The sequence below is a fragment of the Colletotrichum truncatum genome (genome assembly GCF_014235925.2).
Source record: "Colletotrichum truncatum strain CMES1059 chromosome Unknown Contig_0001, whole genome shotgun sequence".
NCBI lineage: Eukaryota > Fungi > Ascomycota > Sordariomycetes > Glomerellales > Glomerellaceae > Colletotrichum > Colletotrichum truncatum.
The window spans coordinates 382,415-401,410 of NW_027222398.1; the positions used below are offsets into that span (position 1 = coordinate 382,415).

At 53.0% G+C, this 18,996-nt stretch overlaps 9 protein-coding genes across 9 annotated transcripts; 5 read left to right on the top strand and 4 right to left on the bottom strand.

Moving 5' to 3' along the window:
- Window positions 1-1,073: 1,073 nt before the first annotated feature.
- CTRU02_200097 (AFG1-like ATPase) lies at window positions 1,074-3,112 on the top strand (the record flags this gene model as incomplete). Its single annotated transcript, XM_036723215.2, has 2 exons — window positions 1,074-2,112; window positions 2,169-3,112. 2 exons carry the CDS (start codon window positions 1,074-1,076, stop codon window positions 3,110-3,112), a joined length of 1,983 nt encoding a protein of 660 aa, XP_036585003.2.
- Window positions 3,113-3,406: 294 nt separating this feature from the next.
- Window positions 3,407-4,133, bottom strand: CTRU02_200096 (uncharacterized protein; the record flags this gene model as incomplete). The annotated part of the gene is made up of 2 exons (XM_036723214.1): window positions 3,407-3,964; window positions 4,083-4,133. The coding sequence occupies 2 exons, from the start codon at window positions 4,131-4,133 to the stop codon at window positions 3,407-3,409; spliced, it is 609 nt and encodes a 202-aa protein (XP_036585004.1).
- A 598-nt stretch (window positions 4,134-4,731) lies between these two features.
- Window positions 4,732-6,099, bottom strand: CTRU02_200098 (malonyl CoA-acyl carrier protein transacylase; the record flags this gene model as incomplete). The annotated part of the gene is made up of 2 exons (XM_036723216.1): window positions 4,732-5,825; window positions 5,922-6,099. The coding sequence occupies 2 exons, from the start codon at window positions 6,097-6,099 to the stop codon at window positions 4,732-4,734; spliced, it is 1,272 nt and encodes a 423-aa protein (XP_036585005.1).
- Window positions 6,100-6,848: 749 nt separating this feature from the next.
- Window positions 6,849-8,589, bottom strand: CTRU02_200099 (ap-3 adaptor complex subunit mu; the record flags this gene model as incomplete). The annotated part of the gene is made up of 3 exons (XM_036723217.2): window positions 6,849-8,016; window positions 8,070-8,489; window positions 8,546-8,589. The coding sequence occupies 3 exons, from the start codon at window positions 8,587-8,589 to the stop codon at window positions 6,849-6,851; spliced, it is 1,632 nt and encodes a 543-aa protein (XP_036585006.2).
- A 322-nt stretch (window positions 8,590-8,911) lies between these two features.
- CTRU02_200100 (uncharacterized protein) lies at window positions 8,912-9,275 on the top strand (the record flags this gene model as incomplete). Its single annotated transcript, XM_036723218.1, has 2 exons — window positions 8,912-9,026; window positions 9,094-9,275. 2 exons carry the CDS (start codon window positions 8,912-8,914, stop codon window positions 9,273-9,275), a joined length of 297 nt encoding a protein of 98 aa, XP_036585007.1.
- Window positions 9,276-9,981: 706 nt separating this feature from the next.
- CTRU02_200101 (Exosome complex component rrp4) lies at window positions 9,982-11,104 on the top strand (the record flags this gene model as incomplete). Its single annotated transcript, XM_036723220.1, has 2 exons — window positions 9,982-10,179; window positions 10,232-11,104. The coding sequence occupies 2 exons, from the start codon at window positions 9,982-9,984 to the stop codon at window positions 11,102-11,104; spliced, it is 1,071 nt and encodes a 356-aa protein (XP_036585008.1).
- A 257-nt stretch (window positions 11,105-11,361) lies between these two features.
- Window positions 11,362-12,445, bottom strand: CTRU02_200102 (glutamate-cysteine ligase modifier subunit; the record flags this gene model as incomplete). Its single annotated transcript, XM_036723219.1, has 2 exons — window positions 11,362-12,319; window positions 12,420-12,445. 2 exons carry the CDS (start codon window positions 12,443-12,445, stop codon window positions 11,362-11,364), a joined length of 984 nt encoding a protein of 327 aa, XP_036585009.1.
- Window positions 12,446-13,906: 1,461 nt separating this feature from the next.
- On the top strand, window positions 13,907-14,615 carry CTRU02_200103 (clathrin coat assembly protein AP19; the record flags this gene model as incomplete). Its single annotated transcript, XM_070203639.1, has 4 exons — window positions 13,907-13,952; window positions 14,004-14,135; window positions 14,195-14,469; window positions 14,586-14,615. The coding sequence occupies 4 exons, from the start codon at window positions 13,907-13,909 to the stop codon at window positions 14,613-14,615; spliced, it is 483 nt and encodes a 160-aa protein (XP_070062221.1).
- A 1,789-nt stretch (window positions 14,616-16,404) lies between these two features.
- On the top strand, window positions 16,405-17,500 carry CTRU02_200104 (uncharacterized protein; the record flags this gene model as incomplete). Its single annotated transcript, XM_036723223.1, has 2 exons — window positions 16,405-16,410; window positions 16,481-17,500. The coding sequence occupies 2 exons, from the start codon at window positions 16,405-16,407 to the stop codon at window positions 17,498-17,500; spliced, it is 1,026 nt and encodes a 341-aa protein (XP_036585011.1).
- Window positions 17,501-18,996: the final 1,496 nt, after the last annotated feature.

Consider the following 18,996-nt stretch of genomic DNA (forward strand, 5'->3'; position numbering starts at 1 on the left):
TGTGCAGGCGTGCTAGCTGAGGCGCCGCAAGGAGCAACGAGAGCACGAAGGTACCTGGACCCGGTACATACCTGCTTTGACATGTTCGTTGCTTGAGAGTGAGGATTGATTGGCCACCTCCGCGATCGTTCTGGGGCCTACTGAATCGCCGCATTGGAAGAAAAAAAAAAAAAGGGACCCTTGAGTGGAGTCATGGAAACCAAGTCAACAACGTCACTCGGCCCTCGGGAACTGACGGCGGGATAGAGACAGGAAACTCATTTCGATGTCTAGATGCAGAAAAGAAACATCCACCATGGCTTTCTGACTTACCAAGTTGTTCTTGAGTTTTAAGATCAACAACCCACAGTTTATCTCTTGATCAATTGGGCAAGATTACCCGGTCACTTGCGTCTTCGGGTGTCTTCCGGTCCTTCTCTTTGGCACCATTTTATTCCACTTGTATACTCCGGCCCAAACGTTGCTAACCGGGAACCATTTTGCCAACAACCGGAGCCTCGCATGACTAAAGAGCCTCGCCAACAAGCGTAGTCCAGCATTTTTAATAGCTCAAGAAGCGTTTCAGCAGCCTTCTGGAGTGTTTTTTTTTTTTTTTTCGACGGCCTGACCTCGCTCATTCGGTACTCACATACAGAGGCATATTGTCACCCATTCAGGCAAATTAACGAGAATAGGGAGGGGAACACACTTGCTACCACCCATCGGTTCGACCAGGATAAAGTGCAAGTAAACCATTTGCATTTGACCCAGGTCATCCAGTTTGGACTTGGTAAATAACGCAGGCATCTATTCTTCGACTTTGGGGTTGTGTCTCTGGGACCGAGGTCTCAACTACGGACTCATTCTGGGTTACCCATTGCTCCTTATTTGATATCAAGGCCAGGTCTTGGTAAGCATTCGCAGTACAAGTGCTTTTGCTCAAAGTTTGAGGTAAAGTGCCTTGAGCAACTCTGGTATAGCAAAGCCCCTGTATCAGTGCATTGCTTTTGCTATCTTCATAATCGACATTTTCCTTATTGTCTTTCACACATGTCCGATACACGGAAAAGATGACAATAGGACGTAACACCATCATGATCACGAATATGATGAAATTGAAGCCGCCAAGCGTGGCCCGGTATTATTCGACCGCCATGGCCATTACGGATCCCTTGGTCAAATACCGCACCCTTGTTTCTACAAAAGTGCTCGCACCCGACCCCTCCCAGCATCGCCTAGCGATCCATCTTCATAAGCTATACGCACGACTAAAAGACTACGCCCCCGAGATTGATTATCGAGAACGTCTCAAGGAGGTAGCCGACATCCCTGAAGCCCGCGACCCTGAAGAAGCGGCCGCAACCTTGGCCATGCCAAGTCACCCTATCTGGGACAACCCCCTATTCAAACATCTCACTAGAAAGGCAACGCCAGATCCAGAGAACGCGAACCGCCTTGCCATCGTTAGAGTTATGACAAGCCTGGAAGGCGCTATCACTATTAACTCGCCGAAAGGTCTTTTTCTTTCGGGTGAGGTTGGCGTCGGCAAGTCCATGCTGATAGATTTATTGGCCCAGGGCCTACCTACCGAGAGGAAGAGGCGGTGGCACTTCAACACCTTCATGCTGTACACCTTCTCCCAGCTCGAGAAGTTTCGTCGGTCTCATCCAGAGTTGACAGGCAACGAAAAGGAATACTCTATGCTTTGGCTAGCCAAGAAGCTCGTCGAGGAGTCACCAATATTGTTTCTCGACGAGTTCCAGCTGCCAGATCGTGCGGCAAGCAAGATTCTCAGTCACCTATTCATAGCTTTCTTCCATCTTGGCGGCGTGCTGATTGCCTCTTCCAACCGTATGCCGGAGGAGCTTCAAAAGGCCATTGGGGTCGAGTACACTGTTCCCCCGTCCGACGGCTTCCTCAAGAGTCTCTTTCTGGGCGGAGCACGCTCTCGAGCCACGCGCCATAGTCAAAACGATTTTGCCGCGTTTCTTGAGGTCCTGAAGGCGCGCTGCGACTTCTGGCACATGGAAGGGGCCACTGACTTCAGACGTCGGGAGACGGGCGAGAAAGTTGCTGCTGAATTGCCTCTTCTGGGAAACGTAGTTGGGGATGAACCCGTGGAGTGTAAAGAGGGTATGTTGCATTACCTGATGCCTGTTATCGATGGATAAAATGACTAACAGACTCAGAAACAACAAGGCCATCAAAGTACTACCTCCTAGGCTCGGACACAACCGCATGGCCTACAGAGCTAGCAGAGCATCTCTCAGGAACCTGGAGCCCAGCAACCCTTACAGTCTACGGCCGCACAATCTCCATACCTCGTCAACGAGACGGCGTAGTCTACTGGGACTTCGACCCGCTGGTAGCGACCTCGGGCCCAGCCGACTACGTGACAATGGCATCGACCTACCACACGTTTATCATAGATAACGTACCAACCCTAACAACCGCCCAGAAGAACGAAGCCCGGCGCTTCATTACTCTCCTGGATGCACTCTACGAAGCGAAGTGCAAGCTCTTCGTTCGCGCCCAGGCAAGCCCTGATGATCTTTTCTTCCCTGATATCCGCGCGCAGGAAGCGCTTGCCGCTGCGGAAGCCGAAGAAGTAGTAGATTCGGACGCGATTCACTCCGAGACTATTGCGGAAGTCTACCAGGACCAGGCCGCGCCCTTCCGGCCTAACATCTCGTACTACGATACCAACTCCCCGACGTCCAAGTACGATCCAGATCAGGACTCGGATTTTGGGAAGCTGGGTCACACGAGTGACACAAGCCCGAACTTCAACAACACGGGGGCCTTCACGGGTGAAGATGAGCGCTTCGCGTACCGCCGTGCTGCGAGTAGATTATGGGAGCTGTGTAGCACCGCGTGGCATGCTCGTGACGGACCGCCTGAGGCGTGGTGGACGCCAGTTCCCCGGGCTGCGCGGCACTGGGAGGACTCGTCGCCTTCCAAGCCGAAACGAGACGAGCCTTTTTCGCCTGGAAGCAGAAAGACAGACGCGGTGATGGGTCCTTCGAGGCCTATTGAAGGGCCCTTTGGCACCGACAAGCTGGTTATCGAAAGGCGACAGGCTTTGGAGAATGAGGAACGCAAACTCAATGGACCACAGGGGCTTGAGCGATAGATTTTTGTTTTCCGAAATGTTTGACTTGCTAGCTTTGATTCTTGCATAGAAGAAGCATATACCGGTGCGTAGCATAGCAATTTGGCGATGCTGGATTTTAGTAATTCGTCGCCGGGGCGACATCTAGGCCTTCGAGTCTAATAAGATAGAGAGTCTTACAAGGGCCAATTTTCCTTAGCCCGTCAATATGAACATGGGGTGAATTCACAGCCTCTGAAAAATGAACACGAAAAACTTCCCATGCCTCTGAGAACGCCTGATAACTCCATCACGCCTAAACGAACCGGCCGTAGCTCACAGGCTCGTGACACCAGGGGTCCACGCCTCCCCGATCCTCCTGACATCACCCTCGAACTTCTTGCTCTTGATCGCCCTGCCTCCGCGCCCAGAAATCGGCGAATGGTCGTCAGGCTCGTAGAACGGATTCTGCAGCAGTCTTACATACGCGCTCTGCACCGCCCTAAACACAACGCGCAGCTCCTGCTCCCGGAGCCCAACGGCCCCCCGCCCCTTCGCAGCAGCATTGCCAGCGACGTCATTACCACCGCCGCCGCCGACACTTCGCCCACGCATGTCGACCACCACGACGATCTTCACGCCGGTGTTCGTCTCCCAGCCGTATGCAGCGAGCCGTTCGTCCACGGCATGAAGGAGGCCAATCTCGCCTGACAGACCGGAGCCGCTTCCTGTAACAGCGCCGGCAGCGTTGGCGTTGCTGCTGTTGTGGCGCAGTTCAAAGACGTCAAGGGTTGAGGACAGCAGGAGGGAGAACTGGAGGGGAGTACGGATCGGGGCGAAGGTGTTTGTTGAGGGGTTGTGGGAGGGGAAGATCGAGATATGTAGAGGGTTATTCTGTTGACCGTCAGTCTTTATTCTTGGGTGAAGTCGGCATAGCAGTCAAGCTCAAGCCAGAGACCGTAAGGATGGGGAGCTTGTTGGAGGGGCAAGACGAAGGAAGAGGTGGACGTACGTTGCGGCCGATAATGCCTATGCAGGCTATGGAGGGGATTGCAGTAGCCATCGCCGCGGCTTGTGGTATGCTTTAGTCGCGCGGGAGGGCGTGGGCTCGGCTGGCGCTGGGATGCGGCGGGGGACGCACGATGCGATGCGATGCGATCGATGGACACGGTTTTGCTTGCGTTCGGACGTCGTTCCTGGATGGCGGTAGGTAGGTTGGAGGAGATTGGAGATTGGAGAGCTGGGGTAAGGTACCTTAGCTGCTGTGGGCGGGAGCTTAATTGTTTTTTTGGGTCCTCTTGTTGCCCCGCATCGAGGCCAGGGGTTCAGCATTCAACAGTCAGCTTTCGTGAGTAGGTGCATCAGCTGACAAACGAAGTTGCTATTTAACTAACACAGTCGACGGGAAAGAAATGAATAGGAAAATCTCCAGCGAGTTCAGTCATGTAAAATAATATCATATGTAGTGGCTGGAGTTCTGCAGATAGCCTCCGCACAAGAGTGGTGTTACATAAAGAAGTAGCCATTTACTCATCGACAATGGCAACCAGCCAAAGACAAACCTCCGGGACGAGCTCTCGCGCCGTCCGAGTAACAAGAGAACGCCGTGCCAGAAGCTCCAATATCCCCCATCAAACATTATAAACTCTTAGTAACCCATGTCAGTCGACCTCTTCGTCAGATATCTTCTCTGTGTCTTCAAGTCCTCTCAACACCTCTTCGATGTCGGTTGGGTCCGTAATGGCCCATACGCCGCCGCCCTTGACAGAGTCTTTCCCTCTCATTCCCACCTCCTTACCTACGAGGTTTCGTCCCACCTTTCCAGGTCCGATACCAACCCATCGCCGGACCTTTTCCTCCTGGTCGAGGTACTTGATACTGTCCCACCACCTCACCGTCTCCAAACACTGCCTCGCAAGAAGGTCCTTCACATCCTCTTTACTCTCAAAAGGTCTGGCACTGACATTACTGATGCAAGGCAGCTTTCCGGGAAACGTAATCATGTCGTCCCGTTCGCGGCCCTTGACTCTGCTCTTCCTGGACAGGATGTTCTTCACTACCGACACCGCAGGCTTCATGATAGGGCTGTGGAAAGGGCTGTCGCTGTTTAACCTTACCGCCCGCGGATCATGCCCCAGAAACTGCCGTACGTGCGTCGCAAGCGTCTTGATGCGCTCGATACACCCGCTCAGTACGATCTGGTTCTTGCTGTTGATGTTGGCAATGAGCACCTGCTCGATCGGCGGCAGATCCTCGGAGCTCTCTCCTTTGGAACCAGCGCTCGAATGTCCCACGAAGTCGTGTATGGCCGCGATCAGCGGGCCAAGGTACTCCGGCTCCGTAACGATGGCTACCATGCCGTACTCGCCGCCATACTCCTCAACAGCGCGCCTTGTCGCTTCTGACATGGCCTCGGCGCGCTTGCGCACGAGGTACAGGCTGTCTTCGAACTCGAGGTATCCGCCCGCCACGAGGGCTGCGAATTCGCCGAGTGAGTGACCAAGGGTGACGTCAATGCGCTGGTGAATGTCAAAGTTGAACTCGCGCTCGAGAATGCGCAGGATCAGGATCGAGGTCGCCATTATGGCGGGCTGGGCATTCGGGGTTCTGGTGAGAACCTTGCTGGGCCCGTTGGCGATAACATCGGAGAGCTTATAACCCATAAAATGGTCAATCTCCTCCAGTATCGGTTTTGCCGTCACGGGAAAGGCCTCAAGCCAGGGGGTTATCATGCCGACTTTCTGAACTCCTTGGCCTGTGTGGTAAAACAAACGTACGATGTCAGCTTCTGCATTGTTGTGGTGGTCGCCCCGCCTCCTCCCTCCCCCCTCGTGTCCAATTCCCAACTAACCTGGAAAGAAGAGAGCCGTCCGCGGCCGTTTCCCTTGCGTCGAGACATGCCGCCGACTAGATCGGAATGCGATATTGGTTGTCGTTGTTGCAGCACGTCTCCGGCCGAGGCAGCCGAGCCCATCAGCCCATATGTGTGCGCCACCTCGGCGGAGGGAGTGAGCTCCAGGAGCTGTCATGGCCAGGAGCGCCAGCCAATTGCGAGCTGGAGCGGCTAGATTATCGCGAACATGAGCTTGCCTGGCGGTTTTTACGGAACATGCAATTTGGACAATCTCGAAATAAAGTAGAGATGTAAAAATTAAAAAAAGAAGAGGTCTCAGGTTTTGCGACCGATTCGAGAATGTGTCATACAGCCAATCTAAGCCACGCGTGGCATAGGGAACGTAGTGCCCCGGGCTCTTCCTTATGCACTGTTGGTAGGGCGTTCCAACAATGCCTAATGACGCCAGTTCGACTGGCGGTTGGGGGGACGTCAGAATGGAATTGGCTGATGCTGCTAGTGGCCGCCACTAGCCGAAATCCCGAGGCCGACATTAACAATACACTGGAGAACCCCGCGATTACTTGCGGTAAACCACATCTTACACTAACTACAGCGCGTTTCTGGGTTCCGCTGCGCCGGGAGCGGGGCACTTCAACCAGGTCGCCTCAAGGACCAGGGTTTAATTGCCGTCAACATGTTTGGAGGGGTGGGTATGGAGTCATTTATTTGACTCTCCAGCAAAACACACAAGGCACAGTCATTGCGCTTGGGCTATGCATGAATGTCAAAAAGAACAACCAACTAAAAATCTTAGAAGATGGTGGCCGTTGTCACTTGGATGCCAGCTAGATTCGCACTAGTCGTTGGGCTAGATTCTGCAAGCATGTGAAAAACTCATGGTTCTAAATTTCTAGTCATTATTTTATCGCTTTACCGAGCCGACTAACACCGAGTCTCTACACCGCCCTTGCTGACTGTCAAATACTTGACACCCTTGTATGGTTTGACGCCTTCTCCTAGGCCTCTGCTCTTTCGTGGATCGATCAATATACTCTCGACCTTAAGGCCGCTAGGGAGCCACCCCTTGACTGAGAAGCTTACCGATGCCGAGCTAGGCATCAACATCTTGTTCTGCGCCACCTTCTTCGCGTCCTTCTCATCGTCTTTCCCCTCCGTCGCCTTCTTGGTTCTAACAGGACTGGTGGCCTGGTAAGGTTCGTCGTAGGCATAAGACTTTCCGAAGCCGAACCCGGTAGGGTCGAGCTCATCCTCTTCCTCGTCAGGCAATTGTCCCACGACTGTACACCTAAGACCGAAATAGGACGTGCCGACTGATAATTCCTTGGTTGGGATGTGCCACTCCAGAAATTTCTCGCCAGGGCTGAAGCTCGCATCTCCCTTGCTAGGCCGCAGCTCAGATAGGTTCCTAACTTCAGCCGGCAGAGGCACCGTGACCACAAGATCTTCCATGAGAGGCGACGCTGGGGTACCGGGATGAGGTCCTCCAAATCCTCGACCTGCTCCGCCCCCACCTCTTCCGTACTGACTTTGCGACGATGGTCCTCCTGTACCCAGAACCTTGTTCACGTGAAGCCGGACCTCAAAGTCGGAACCCGCTGGTCCCAGCCCGGTCTTCATCTCAATATTGACGGGCAGCTTCAGGTTGTTTGAGCTGATGTTGCCACTCTTGCCGCTCGTAAAAGGAAGCAGGTCTACTTCATAGCTGGCCAAGATGAAGCGGCCATCTGGGGGTATGAAGCTGAGTTCACCAGGCCTCTCCTTCCACCGCGACAAACGTACGCAGGGATGAAATACAGGCAGTTCCATGAAGCCCGCCAAATTGTGTTTGCCGGATGGACTCGTTAATGTCATGACAATGTCAGGCACTCCCGAAACTTTGCACGTGAATGCTATCGTTCCGTTGGAAAATGCTGCCAGTGGCCTGCCCGAAGGAGCAAGTGTGACTGTCAGTGTCTCGACGATGTCTGCGTACATCTCGTTGGACGTATGCCGTACGTTGGCCCTGCGCCAGGGCAAGGCTGGGGTATTCGACGCAATCAACGAGGGCGCACTTGAGTTTGCGAAGCTCGTGCCAAAGTTTCCAGGTTTTCTGTATGTCCTTGTTAGATTTGTTTCCATTTCACCGATCCAAGTGTTCCTTACCCTGGCAGGTTGATGCTACCGAGCAGCTTGCCTACCCAGCCCTCTACCTCGACCAGATCCCTCAGCGCATTCGGCTCTGTAGTATTGATTGTGCCAGCATCGCACATCTCGTTAAGAAGCTGTGCGACGACATCGTAATTATTTTCGATCTTGTGTGCGAGCAATGGGGCACCAAGGAACTCTTCAAACACATCGACGATGCGGTGGATGAACTCGAGGACGAGGAGGGGCTCAATCTCAGACGATGAAGTCGCTAGAAACAAGAGGTTCGCGTGTTTAAGACTGAAAACCAGAGTCGGCGGGCTGGTATTCGGGAGGTATATCAGGTTTGGACGCGGTGCAGGATGTTCTAGGTAGAGAGGAAGGAGATGCTGTGCCGACAGCGGGCGGGAGGTGTACGTGTGCGACAAGATGGCATGGCTGCAGCGCTGTCAGCTTCGTTCACCTACACTCTTCTCAGTAGAGGAGGAACTGACTTGTGCTCATCGTAGATGTGCAGCGCTTCAATAACGCCGTTCATCGTCAAGTCGGCATCGGAGGCTGAGCCGTGTGGTTGTCAAAGGAGGGGGACGGTTGCGACTTCCTGTGACGGGCAGCACTGGCTGAATGGGCTGCTGGAGCTCCAGGCCAGGAACCACTCATCCCGCCGTGGCGCACATGTTCGATGATGAAATTAAATGTTAGTGCAAGGGAGCGGCTCCTCCCAGCCAATCAAACGCGCCACAACCCTGCAGCCGTCTAGAGCTCCCCAGATTCTACGGTACATCGACGGTCCCCGGCGCAAAAGCATCTGACGATCATTCAGTAACTTTATAGATTCAGAATCCAAAGAAGCTGCCGCTATGTTTGGAGGAGGAGACAAGATGCCCAGTGTGGGCAGCCTCGACAAGCCCGAGAACCTCGACACCCTCCTGCGCGAGGATCGCGGAGATGACTGCACGTCTTGCAGAGTTATCGGTAAGAGACTGTTCTTTTCGGCCTCGTCCCTGGGAGACGGTTTGCTTACGATGGTACCCCTTTGCAGGAAGCGGCGCATTTCTTGGCCTCGCAGCCTATAACTATATGTCTGGCATGGGACACCTCGAAAAGCAACGTGCGATGATTCTGAAGTCCAACTCGATGTTTGGCATGCGAAGCCGCAAGTTGGGCGTCGCCAGCATCTCGATGGGCCTGGCTTACTTGGGTATTTGGAGATTTTTCCGGTAGAAGGGCTTAGAGGTACCTTTGGCATTGGATTAAAATCACCACTCAGACTATACACTCAAGGGAAGTTGCTCGGTCGGAATGGAGGACATGCTGCAAGAACCGGCTCGGCCACCGATTGCCACGAGATCTTTAAGGACGAACAACGTAACGCCGGGATAAAAAAAACGGGAAATAGACAGGTGGAACGACGACTTGTGGGAAGGTTCTTCGTTTCATCTCAGATGTCAAAATACTGGTCCTCAGGAGGGCATACACGCCACTCATCCACTGCCCAGCGAGCCTGTCAAGATGCAAGTCATATGCATCGACTGGCAGAGGTTTAGCGTCACTGTACAATATCTGCATGTATAAAACAAAAATACTAATCATGATGAATATAAATCACATAAGTTACAGTTTGAATTATTTTACCGAGAGTTTGTACCTGCTGTTGAAGTGGGGGATTGTAGAAGGCGGCATTGTTGTCCATCGATTGCATGCTCCAATCTGCCCCTCCAAAGCTCTATCAAAAATTCTTGCACCCAGTAACTTCAACACCACCATACCACCTACGCCCTCGAAACCCCAACCACTTTGTGACCGAGATCGCTGCATTACCAATCTCAGGAGGATATTACTTCGACGGACTTGTATCCACGCTAAGCCGATTTGAAAGGATTGCTATTGTCCCATCCCACGGCCTCGTTGCCGATTACCGGAAAAAAAAATGCCCATCACAATCCTCGCCCCGAGAGGGACTCCGTCACAACACAAGCCAGCAAATTACGCCAGCGACCCAGACTCAGATTCCGATGGCGGCGTTGATATCGAAGGCGACGTGTCCATGCGCCCAGCGAAACGCGCCCGCGGCGAAAACTACGAGATTGTCACTCCTGGTGAAATCATTACCGACGACCCCCAGTGGATGAGGTTCGTCGTTGCCTTCCAAGCACCGCCTCTACTCTCTTTTTTCTTTGCTCTCTTGCTACATTTCTGCAGAAATTCTGACTGATAAACTCGACAGAGGTCACGGCACCTACGTAACACCCAGCACGACCGAAATCGTTTCGTCCGTCGCAGGAACAGTAACCCGCACCAACAAGCTCCTCTCCGTCCGCCCCCTCCGCGCACGCTACACTCCTGAAATCGGTGACCTCGTCGTCGGCCGCATAGTCGAAGTGCAAGCCAAGCGTTGGCGTGTGGACGTCGGCTCCTCGCAGCTTGCAATCCTCCAGATCTCTGCTATCAACCTCCCTGGCGGTATTCTCCGCAAGCGTACAGATACAGATGAGCTCCAGATCCGCTCCTTCTTCGCGGAAGGCGACCTTGTCGTTGCCGAGGTCCAGCAGCTTCACCAGGATGGCGCGGCCAGTCTGCACACTCGTTCTCTCAAGTACGGAAAGCTGCGCAACGGCGTGTTTGTCGCCGTCACAGGAACCGGAGGCGGCGGCGGTGTAGTCAGAGCCAAGAGGCAGCAGTGGGTCATGGACGCAGCGAGAGGCGCGGCCAAGGTACACATTACTCTCGGAGTCAATGGATTCATCTGGATTGCCAAGCACGTCGAAAGCGAGATGCCAGAGTCGGTGGGCTTAAATCGCATGGAGGAGAACGTGAGCGCCAACGTCTATTCAAGCCAGAACGACAGGATCGACGTTGAGACGATGCGGGAGATTGCACGGATACGAAGCGTGATCCTGGCGCTGGTAGAGAACGGTTTGCGCGTGGACGAGGACATGGTCGTCAGGGGCTACAAGGAGGCGGTCGAGATGGGCCTGGAGAGCATCGAGGACGACATCTACCTTGGCGGCGAGAGGGGGAAGCGGCTCGCAGAGGCGTTGCTGAGAGAGTAGTTACATCACTCAAGAGTCAAGAGCAGTAATTATGTTGGGGACATCCGAGAAACAGGAAAAGAGCATGTTCGTGAAGAATGTCTTGAGGAGCAAGACTCTAATAGACACCAATAAAAGCTTCGTGTAACCGTGAAAGGAATACCCAGAGATCGCCAGACATCAGAAACGCTATGCAGTGTTATCTACAGGCCGTGTTTTTTCCAGCCATGATATCAAAAAGAAAAAAATCCCAACAGCGTGAAGAGACCAAACACTTTTCATGAGGACTCCACAAGCTCCGCGCCGGCAAAGTACCCTTTATTCTCGATAACGCCACGATCCTTGACGAAGGCAGTGTACTTGACCACCCACTGCGGTGTAATATCTCCTTGCAGCCCCTCTCCGCCCTCGAGAGGATCGGCCAGGACGCCGGCGCCCCTCAGTCCGTGGCCGAGCAGCTCACGGAGGGTACCGCTGGGGAGGATATCGGTGCAGTCAGTGTGGACGAGTAGCTCAACACCCTCTGTCTTCGCAAGCTTGACGAGTGTGGGTGGCACACTGCAACAGTCCTTGATGTTGATCTGGTCCACGGCAGGGCGGATGCTAACCTTCTTGATAAATTTTGCCAGCTTCTCCGTGCCGAACTCGGCGATACCGAGGGCCTTGACCTCGCCGCGACGGTAGAGATCTTCGAGCACCCTCCAGGTGGCAGCTTCTTGGTCGATATCGCCCTGGACGGCGTTGCGCTTGTCAGCCTCCCACTCACAATCACCCTCGAAAGACATGCCGGGGAAGGAAGCAATGAGTAGGTCTATCGTGGTGACGCCGAGCTCCTTGCGCACAAGGTCGAGGGCCTCCTGAACGTAGCGCTCACGGTCCTCAGCAGGAGCAGTAGGCAGGAAGAAAAGCTTGACAGTAATATCGTAATTTGTCGGCTCTTCCTGCAGACCCGAGTAGGACCAATCTATGCGCGGGATATAGAGGGCGCCATCCTCACGAGAGGTCCACACATCGAGGCGGGGCCGTCCAGAATGACCATTCTCGTTGTAGGAATAGCCATTGGAATGTCCGTTCAGGGTTCCGTTCGGTTTCTCATCAATCGGGGAGGACTCTTCGTAAGGCGAGTAGTCCTGCTGAGCAGCGAGAAAGTTGCTCCTCAACGAGTTGGTAAGTTCGAGATTAGATCTGTATGCACCTGGTTTACGGATTATGGAGGGGCCGCCCGAGACAATGTTTCTGCACGCGACATTAGATCACCAATCAGCTGCAAGGCGCATTATGAATAATCAACAAGAATAAGAAAGAAAAGGAAAAAAACCGGGAGAGTGCAACGAACCCCGTGGACAGAATGAGTTTCGTCATGGCTGGTGATTAGACGAGGTTGAAAAAAAGTTCGAAGGTAAATACAAAAAATATTGATGTCAGATCCACGAACTCGTCGATCGAACTAGATTGCGTTGCAACGGGTCCTTGTTGCGCAATTTCAATGATGTCGTTTCGGCTCTCTCCCGCACTTTCTGCGAACTTTGTATTTTTTTTTTATTACCCTTTAGCGTTGAAAAGGTTGATTAACAATCCAGATGGGCGAAGGGCGCCGAAGACGACAAGGACAGTCCAGTCGCGGTTGGGTCAAACTGTGCCGGGATTATTAATAATAGTAGGCGCACGGCATGTGAGATTTCGGCTTATGGGAGATAAATCGGAAAGATGTGGTGCATGTGCAGTCGGAAGAGTGTCACGATATGCAATGCCGGTTTAGGAGGTGTTCTTCAAGGTGGGAAATAAGACGAGAAAATCCAGAATGTCCAGGTGGACGGAGGATAGTTCGCTGATCGACAGTTGTTGGTTTGCTTGGATAGGGAGAACGAGAGAAAAAAAAACGAAAGGTCGCTCGGGAAGGCTGGACTTGGTCCCCTTTTTCAAAGACGGATACAGCAATCGCGTCGACCCCGTCTCCGTCTCAGTGACCGAATGGATGACTGAATCAAGACAAAAATCATCGGTTTTCTTCCATCTGTTGCCCCTCACCATCCCACCATCCCACCCCTCCTCCCACTGTGAACTCGGTAGGAGCCCGACTCCGAGGGGAAGGTCAGTGGTGCACAGTGGGGTGTAGCGCATCGCGTCAGCGCTCTGGGCTGATTTGTCTGGGCTTCGGCAGCGTGTCCCCCACTGTCAGCAGCCTATAAGCTTCCACCTCCTGCATGAGTCGGGGCTGCTAAGTCCGACCTAGCCCCACATCCACCACGCTGATGATCTGAAGCACACAAAGCCATCAGACTAGGACAAGCTTTGTTTTGCAGGCGTAAGACCAGAGGGCCAGTCCGCTAAAGGAAGTTGGTTGGGCCATGTTTAGTGTACTATTACGCTGTAGAGCGCCTCCCATTAGGTGTGCTCGCTCTCACCGAAGTGAGCCCAGGCGCCTGATTTGGCTGTCGAAGCCACTGTCCATTGGAGACAGTCTGCCTGAGGACAACGCACCTGCCAAAAATTGACACCTTGCGACGCTCACGCTCAGCCTGACGTGATTCGCTGCCAACTGTCCGGGGGGACATACCACACACGACGACATAGTCAGCTTGCCTTTGAGCACCAGTTCGTCGCCAACCGTAGTCCATTGCTCGGTCTGCTCTGCTTCACCACTGCAACAGCACCACACAGCACCACATCGGCTTGAGATCCACACAACATATATCTGGTTCAACTCCCGACTCTACCTCTCCCTCTAATCCACCCCGCTGGGTGATGTGAAAGCATCATCATGGCCATCCAGTATGCTCCCTCATCACCTTCGCCATCGGTGCATCTGAGCGAGATAGCTAAATGATGGTGCAGCTACCTTATCCTTCTCTCCCGCCAGGGCAAAGTGGTAGGCTTGCATTCCCATGACGGAAATTCACTCCGAACTTCCTGTTGACAGTATCTCGTTCGCAGCGTCTGGCCAAATGGTTCACTACCTTATCGCCTAAGGAAAAGGCCAAGATCGTCAAGGACGTCTCCCAGCTGGTTCTTGCCCGCAGAACCCGCATGTGCAACTTCCTGGAGTACAAGGGTCAGTCTTTGTCGCCCCAATACAGCCCCGACGTCAGCTCTAGCTGACGGCTCTCCTAGATTCCAAGATCGTCTACCGCCGATATGCCTCGCTATTCTTCATTGCCGGATGCGCCTCGGAAGACAACGAGTTGATCACCCTCGAGATCATTCACCGCTACGTCGAGCAGATGGACAAGTACTACGGAAACGTGTGCGAGCTTGATATCATCTTCTCTTTCACAAAAGCATATTACATTCTCGACGAACTCTTACTAGCTGGAGAGCTGCAAGAAAGCAGTAAGAAGAATGTGTTGCGATGCATATCTCAGCAAGATTCTCTCGAGGATATGGAGGTACGTTTGCGTAGTATTGCTTTTGTTGACCTCGATTTGCCTCCCTTCCAAATGATGACTTTCAGCTGCGCCATTGGCGGTCTCTTACGGCTGACGCTTTCCCTCCCACTCTTCAGGTCGAGGATGAGGTTACAAAGATCATGTAATCCGCCTCCAGTGTGTACCTACCAATTAGATGGCGACACGACCGCCGGAAACGAGTTTCGGACCCAATCTACGAATATCTAAACATATATTATGCTCGCTGTACTAGAGTGCGCGGCAATGACGAGCTTTGGCTAATGGGCACTTTGCCAATCATTCAGGAAACAGAAGAGGTCAAGTCGTCGCTCAAGAAAGTAGGCATCCTCTGAGTCGCCCGCTCGATCGATGATCATCAGTGGCAACGGCATTGGCATTGGCAGTGGAAGAACAAATCGGGGAAACGGTCGAGGCACGACAAAGGGACAAACAGCACGGCGAAGGAACGATGATGGAGCGGAGTGGCCCGGTTGGCCTTTTTGTGTGCATAGATCTTGGAGGGTGGAAAACCATCCTCTACCATTATCAAGAGAACAGACATGAAGCGGTGGGAGTTGAGCAGTTCTGCATCTGCGAGGCCCCTTGATTTGGAGCTGTTCCCAGAGATGTCGCAGATCCCGACCACGGGGTCCAAGTCGACGATGGCACTCGACGAGCACTGCATTCCGGAAAAGGCATCAGAGTTGCTAATAGATGTGTATTACGACACGCAAATGGATGCCATTCTCCATCGTGCAGAAAGACTGTATGAAGTCATGTTGCGAGATGGGCGTTCAGAACAGTCACTCGTGGCCTCTTGACGCCATCTCATTCGCCTGGAGATTACCGGCTGCGCCCCCCCTTTTACGGCGTGGAGTTCGGCTGGCCCCAACAAGCAAGGAACGGACAGCGACTGGACCCCGACTTCTTGGGCGGGTCCCCGCGAATCCGGTGCCAAGGACGACGCAGGCTGTCGCAATGCGGTGCGGTAAAGCCAGCAGAAACCAAGATACGCTTTGTCACAGACTCCTAGTTGGCCCCGTTCCACTTTCGGTTCCTTTCTTGGGACTGGACCACCTGGGTTGTTGTGTGTCGACGAACTTACGTGGTAAGGTAATACGGTGCCATCAGACTGGGCGGGGACCTTGTCAGCCGGACGGCAACCCGCTGCAGCGACACGACCAGACCAGCCCAGAAGTCCACTCATCTACTAGTAGCAGGCGGAGGCCCAGGAGAAGGCGTCACCGCACCTCAGTCAGATCAGCCGAAGCTGCAACAGCACAGTACCGCACCCGCACCGCCGCTACCAACTCCCGTTTCCTGCTTTAAACTCCTTCGTCACCCCATCCCTTACCCCTCCGTTTCTTCCCTTGCCGTCCCCCGATCTCAACAAACAATCTACTAGAACACCCGTCATCCAGTAATGTCTGTCGACCAGATCACCTGCTAGGCGCACCGCGTCTAGTCTCCGTCCTTCTATCCGAACTGATCTACAGGGTCGAGTTGCTCTTTGCCTTATCTCAAGCAAGCAGGCTCCGGCTTCCTCCAACGAAACAGACAGTAACACCTCCGTCATCAATTTCTCCCATCTTTTTATCGCGACGCATCACCCGCGCCTCGCTGCGATTTTGTTATCGTTTTATACACTCTGCACTTCGAGGCACCACCTTTCCAACATCAGCCGTCGCCCCATTCTAATCTGGCGCGACTTCCACCTCCCGTGACATCATCCGACACGTTAGCACACTTCCGAATCCAAGCAGCTCCATCACAAGCCTGATCGCAGCGCGATACCGGCGATAAGCACACCACAGCCCCTAATCGACAACCAGGGAGCTTGCGACTTGAACCATTCATTCTGCGTCAGCGTACGAATGCCTCCTGCTTAACACTTCATCTTTCCATCATTACGAAGCCTGACGTTGACCATTCAAGATGAAGGTGCGCACTATCTGCTGTCGAGGCAGACAGCAGCGCGTCGCATTTCTTGCGACCATGCTAACCTCGCTCACAGTACTTACCACTCCAAGATTTTGACGCCGTCACTGGCGCTCTCAACTTCAACACCCCCGATTGCAACGTCACCGGCGGATGCGATCTCTACACAACGAAGTCGACCGGCTCCGATAAGAAACTGTACAAGAACATCGATAAGGACCTCAACTCACAACATGCTGCGTTGCTCAAGCTGGGCGCCAGCTTGTCACCGCCGGATCGCGAAGCCATGCTGGCGACGTCACCAAACATGCAAATGTTTTCTCACTCAAGCGCGTTCGGTCCTCTTTCCGAATTGTCAAGTCGTCGCACCTTTGCTTATTTGATTGCGACGCTCAACGCAAGCCATCAACATTACGACTTTTCGCACGTTCTGAGACCAGGCGATTTTAAGAGGGAGAGGAATTTGCGCCGAGTGATGGGAAACCTTGATTCCATCTTGCAGAATGTCAGACCGCATGTCGAGGCCCGACCGGTTGAGCAGGCCACGTCTTCCGAAACTAAAGCGGTCTGGGGCCCACAATGCTGGTCCAAGATTGACAAAGAGATGCGATTGAACGAATGCACCGTCTTCAGCTACAACCCAGACGTTGATCCCTTTGAAGAGGATGAATCTGCCATTTGGGCGGCACATTACTTCTTCTTCAACCGCGCTCTGAAGCGAGTTGCTTATCTCTACGTACGCGTTGTCCCGGTCGTCTCGTCGCAATCACCACGTCTGCAGCCGGCGCTTCCAGGCTCTGTAAAGCGCACGCGGGGGACTCATTTCGACGCACTGGGTGCCAACAAGCGCGCCAAGTACTGGCTTGGTGACCGGGATGCCGAGATCGTTGCTCCTTACGAAGACGACGAGGAGGAGCAAAGCGACGGATTCCTCTGGAATCGAGGAGCCGATGGTGATCTGGTACCCTTTTCCGACGACGACTACACAGATGAGCGCTTCTTCTACGACGAAGAGGACGATGACAGCGTTTCCGACCGGAAGAGCCCGGTAAGGCGCATGAGCGAAGACGTCGTGGCCCACATGGAGATCTAAAGAGGAACCACTCCCCACTCCGCGCGAGTCCGCATGACTCTTATCTCTTGCCCCGTTTCATTAATGTGAGAGTTTCTGGGGCTCTCGTTTCTCTGGAGTCTATCAGAGGCATTTATGACGCAAACGGGAGCTTACTTGATTCAACACCTTTCTTATCAGAGCTTCACAAGGACAGCTCTTTTAGTCAGGATTCATGACAGATACCCCACCCCCAGAGCTGTCAGAAACCTTTGACTATGAATGACACGGAGCCATTCAACGGCCAATTGTCAACATGTTTTCTTCTTCTTTTTCTTTTTTCTTTCTTCGCTTTCTTTAGTCCGTGTTGGTCTTATCAATTATCACTTACGTAGTATCTTTCCCCCCCTCTTCCTTAGCTCTGACGCTTTAACGTTTCCAACTGTACGCTGGCGCTTGTAGTTTGTCCTTTTCTTGCATTTTTGGTTTTGCTGTACGTCCTTTTAGTTGTACTGATGACGGTGATACCCTCAATGTTTTCTCGCCAGGTGGCGCTGGTCGGGAAACGGTAACTATTGGGAGGGTTCAAAGGTTGTAGGAAAGCGAATCGATCCTGGATGGCAACCAGGATTGACAAATTTGGGTCGGTTTTAACGGACTCGGAACGGAACGGATTGGGTAAGAGAGAAGGAGAGAGAAAGAGAGCAAAACCGGAGTTTTTATTTTTGTTTTTGGGGTCCTCGTGACATTGGTCTGTGGGAGCGACCGAAGGACAACAACAACCGAAGGAGTCTGGTATGCGCTACGAGGGAAATATCTCGAGAAATGATTTTTTTTTTTATTCTGTTCTTTTTCTTTTCAAACTTTCATAGTCATCCACGTCTTGTTAGTCCCGTTTTGTCTTCCTCGATCTGTACACAGTTCATGAAACGAGTAAGCGGGAAACCCGGGTAACGTCTAGCTTTGACAGCATCCGAATGATGAAATATAACAACTCCTACCTTTCACGATATCGCACCGTCTTCCCATTCCCATGATTCTTGTACATGGAGATAGGGTTGTTGAAATGATGGCTGAGATGACAGAGCCACCCAACCCACCCTCCTCTACGATGAGCAGTCAGCCAACGTACGCCACCTTCAGGCCCTTTCGCCGGCAAACATCACGGAAACAGGCCACGTACATTTTGCCTCGTCCCTCGGTTCCATTCATTCAATACCATCATCTCCTCTCTTTCTCTCTCTCTCTCTCTCTCTCTCTCCACCCCTCCACTTTTCTATTTTAGCAGCGAGTGTCCTTGACACTACCACTAGACGCCGACGTACTCCGCCCATCCGAATGCGGAGGGTCAGCGAGCGGGGTCGGAAGGGGAGAAGAGGGAGGGGGAAGCGCCCGCGGCCAAGTCGAACCCGATTCCCCGGACCTGCGAGTCTCCAGTAAACTGTATCAACCCAGACATGGGGATATTTCTAGCAAGACACAGCGGTGAGAGTTCAAAATGGGATATTCAAAATATGATATGACGGTGAGACAATCCG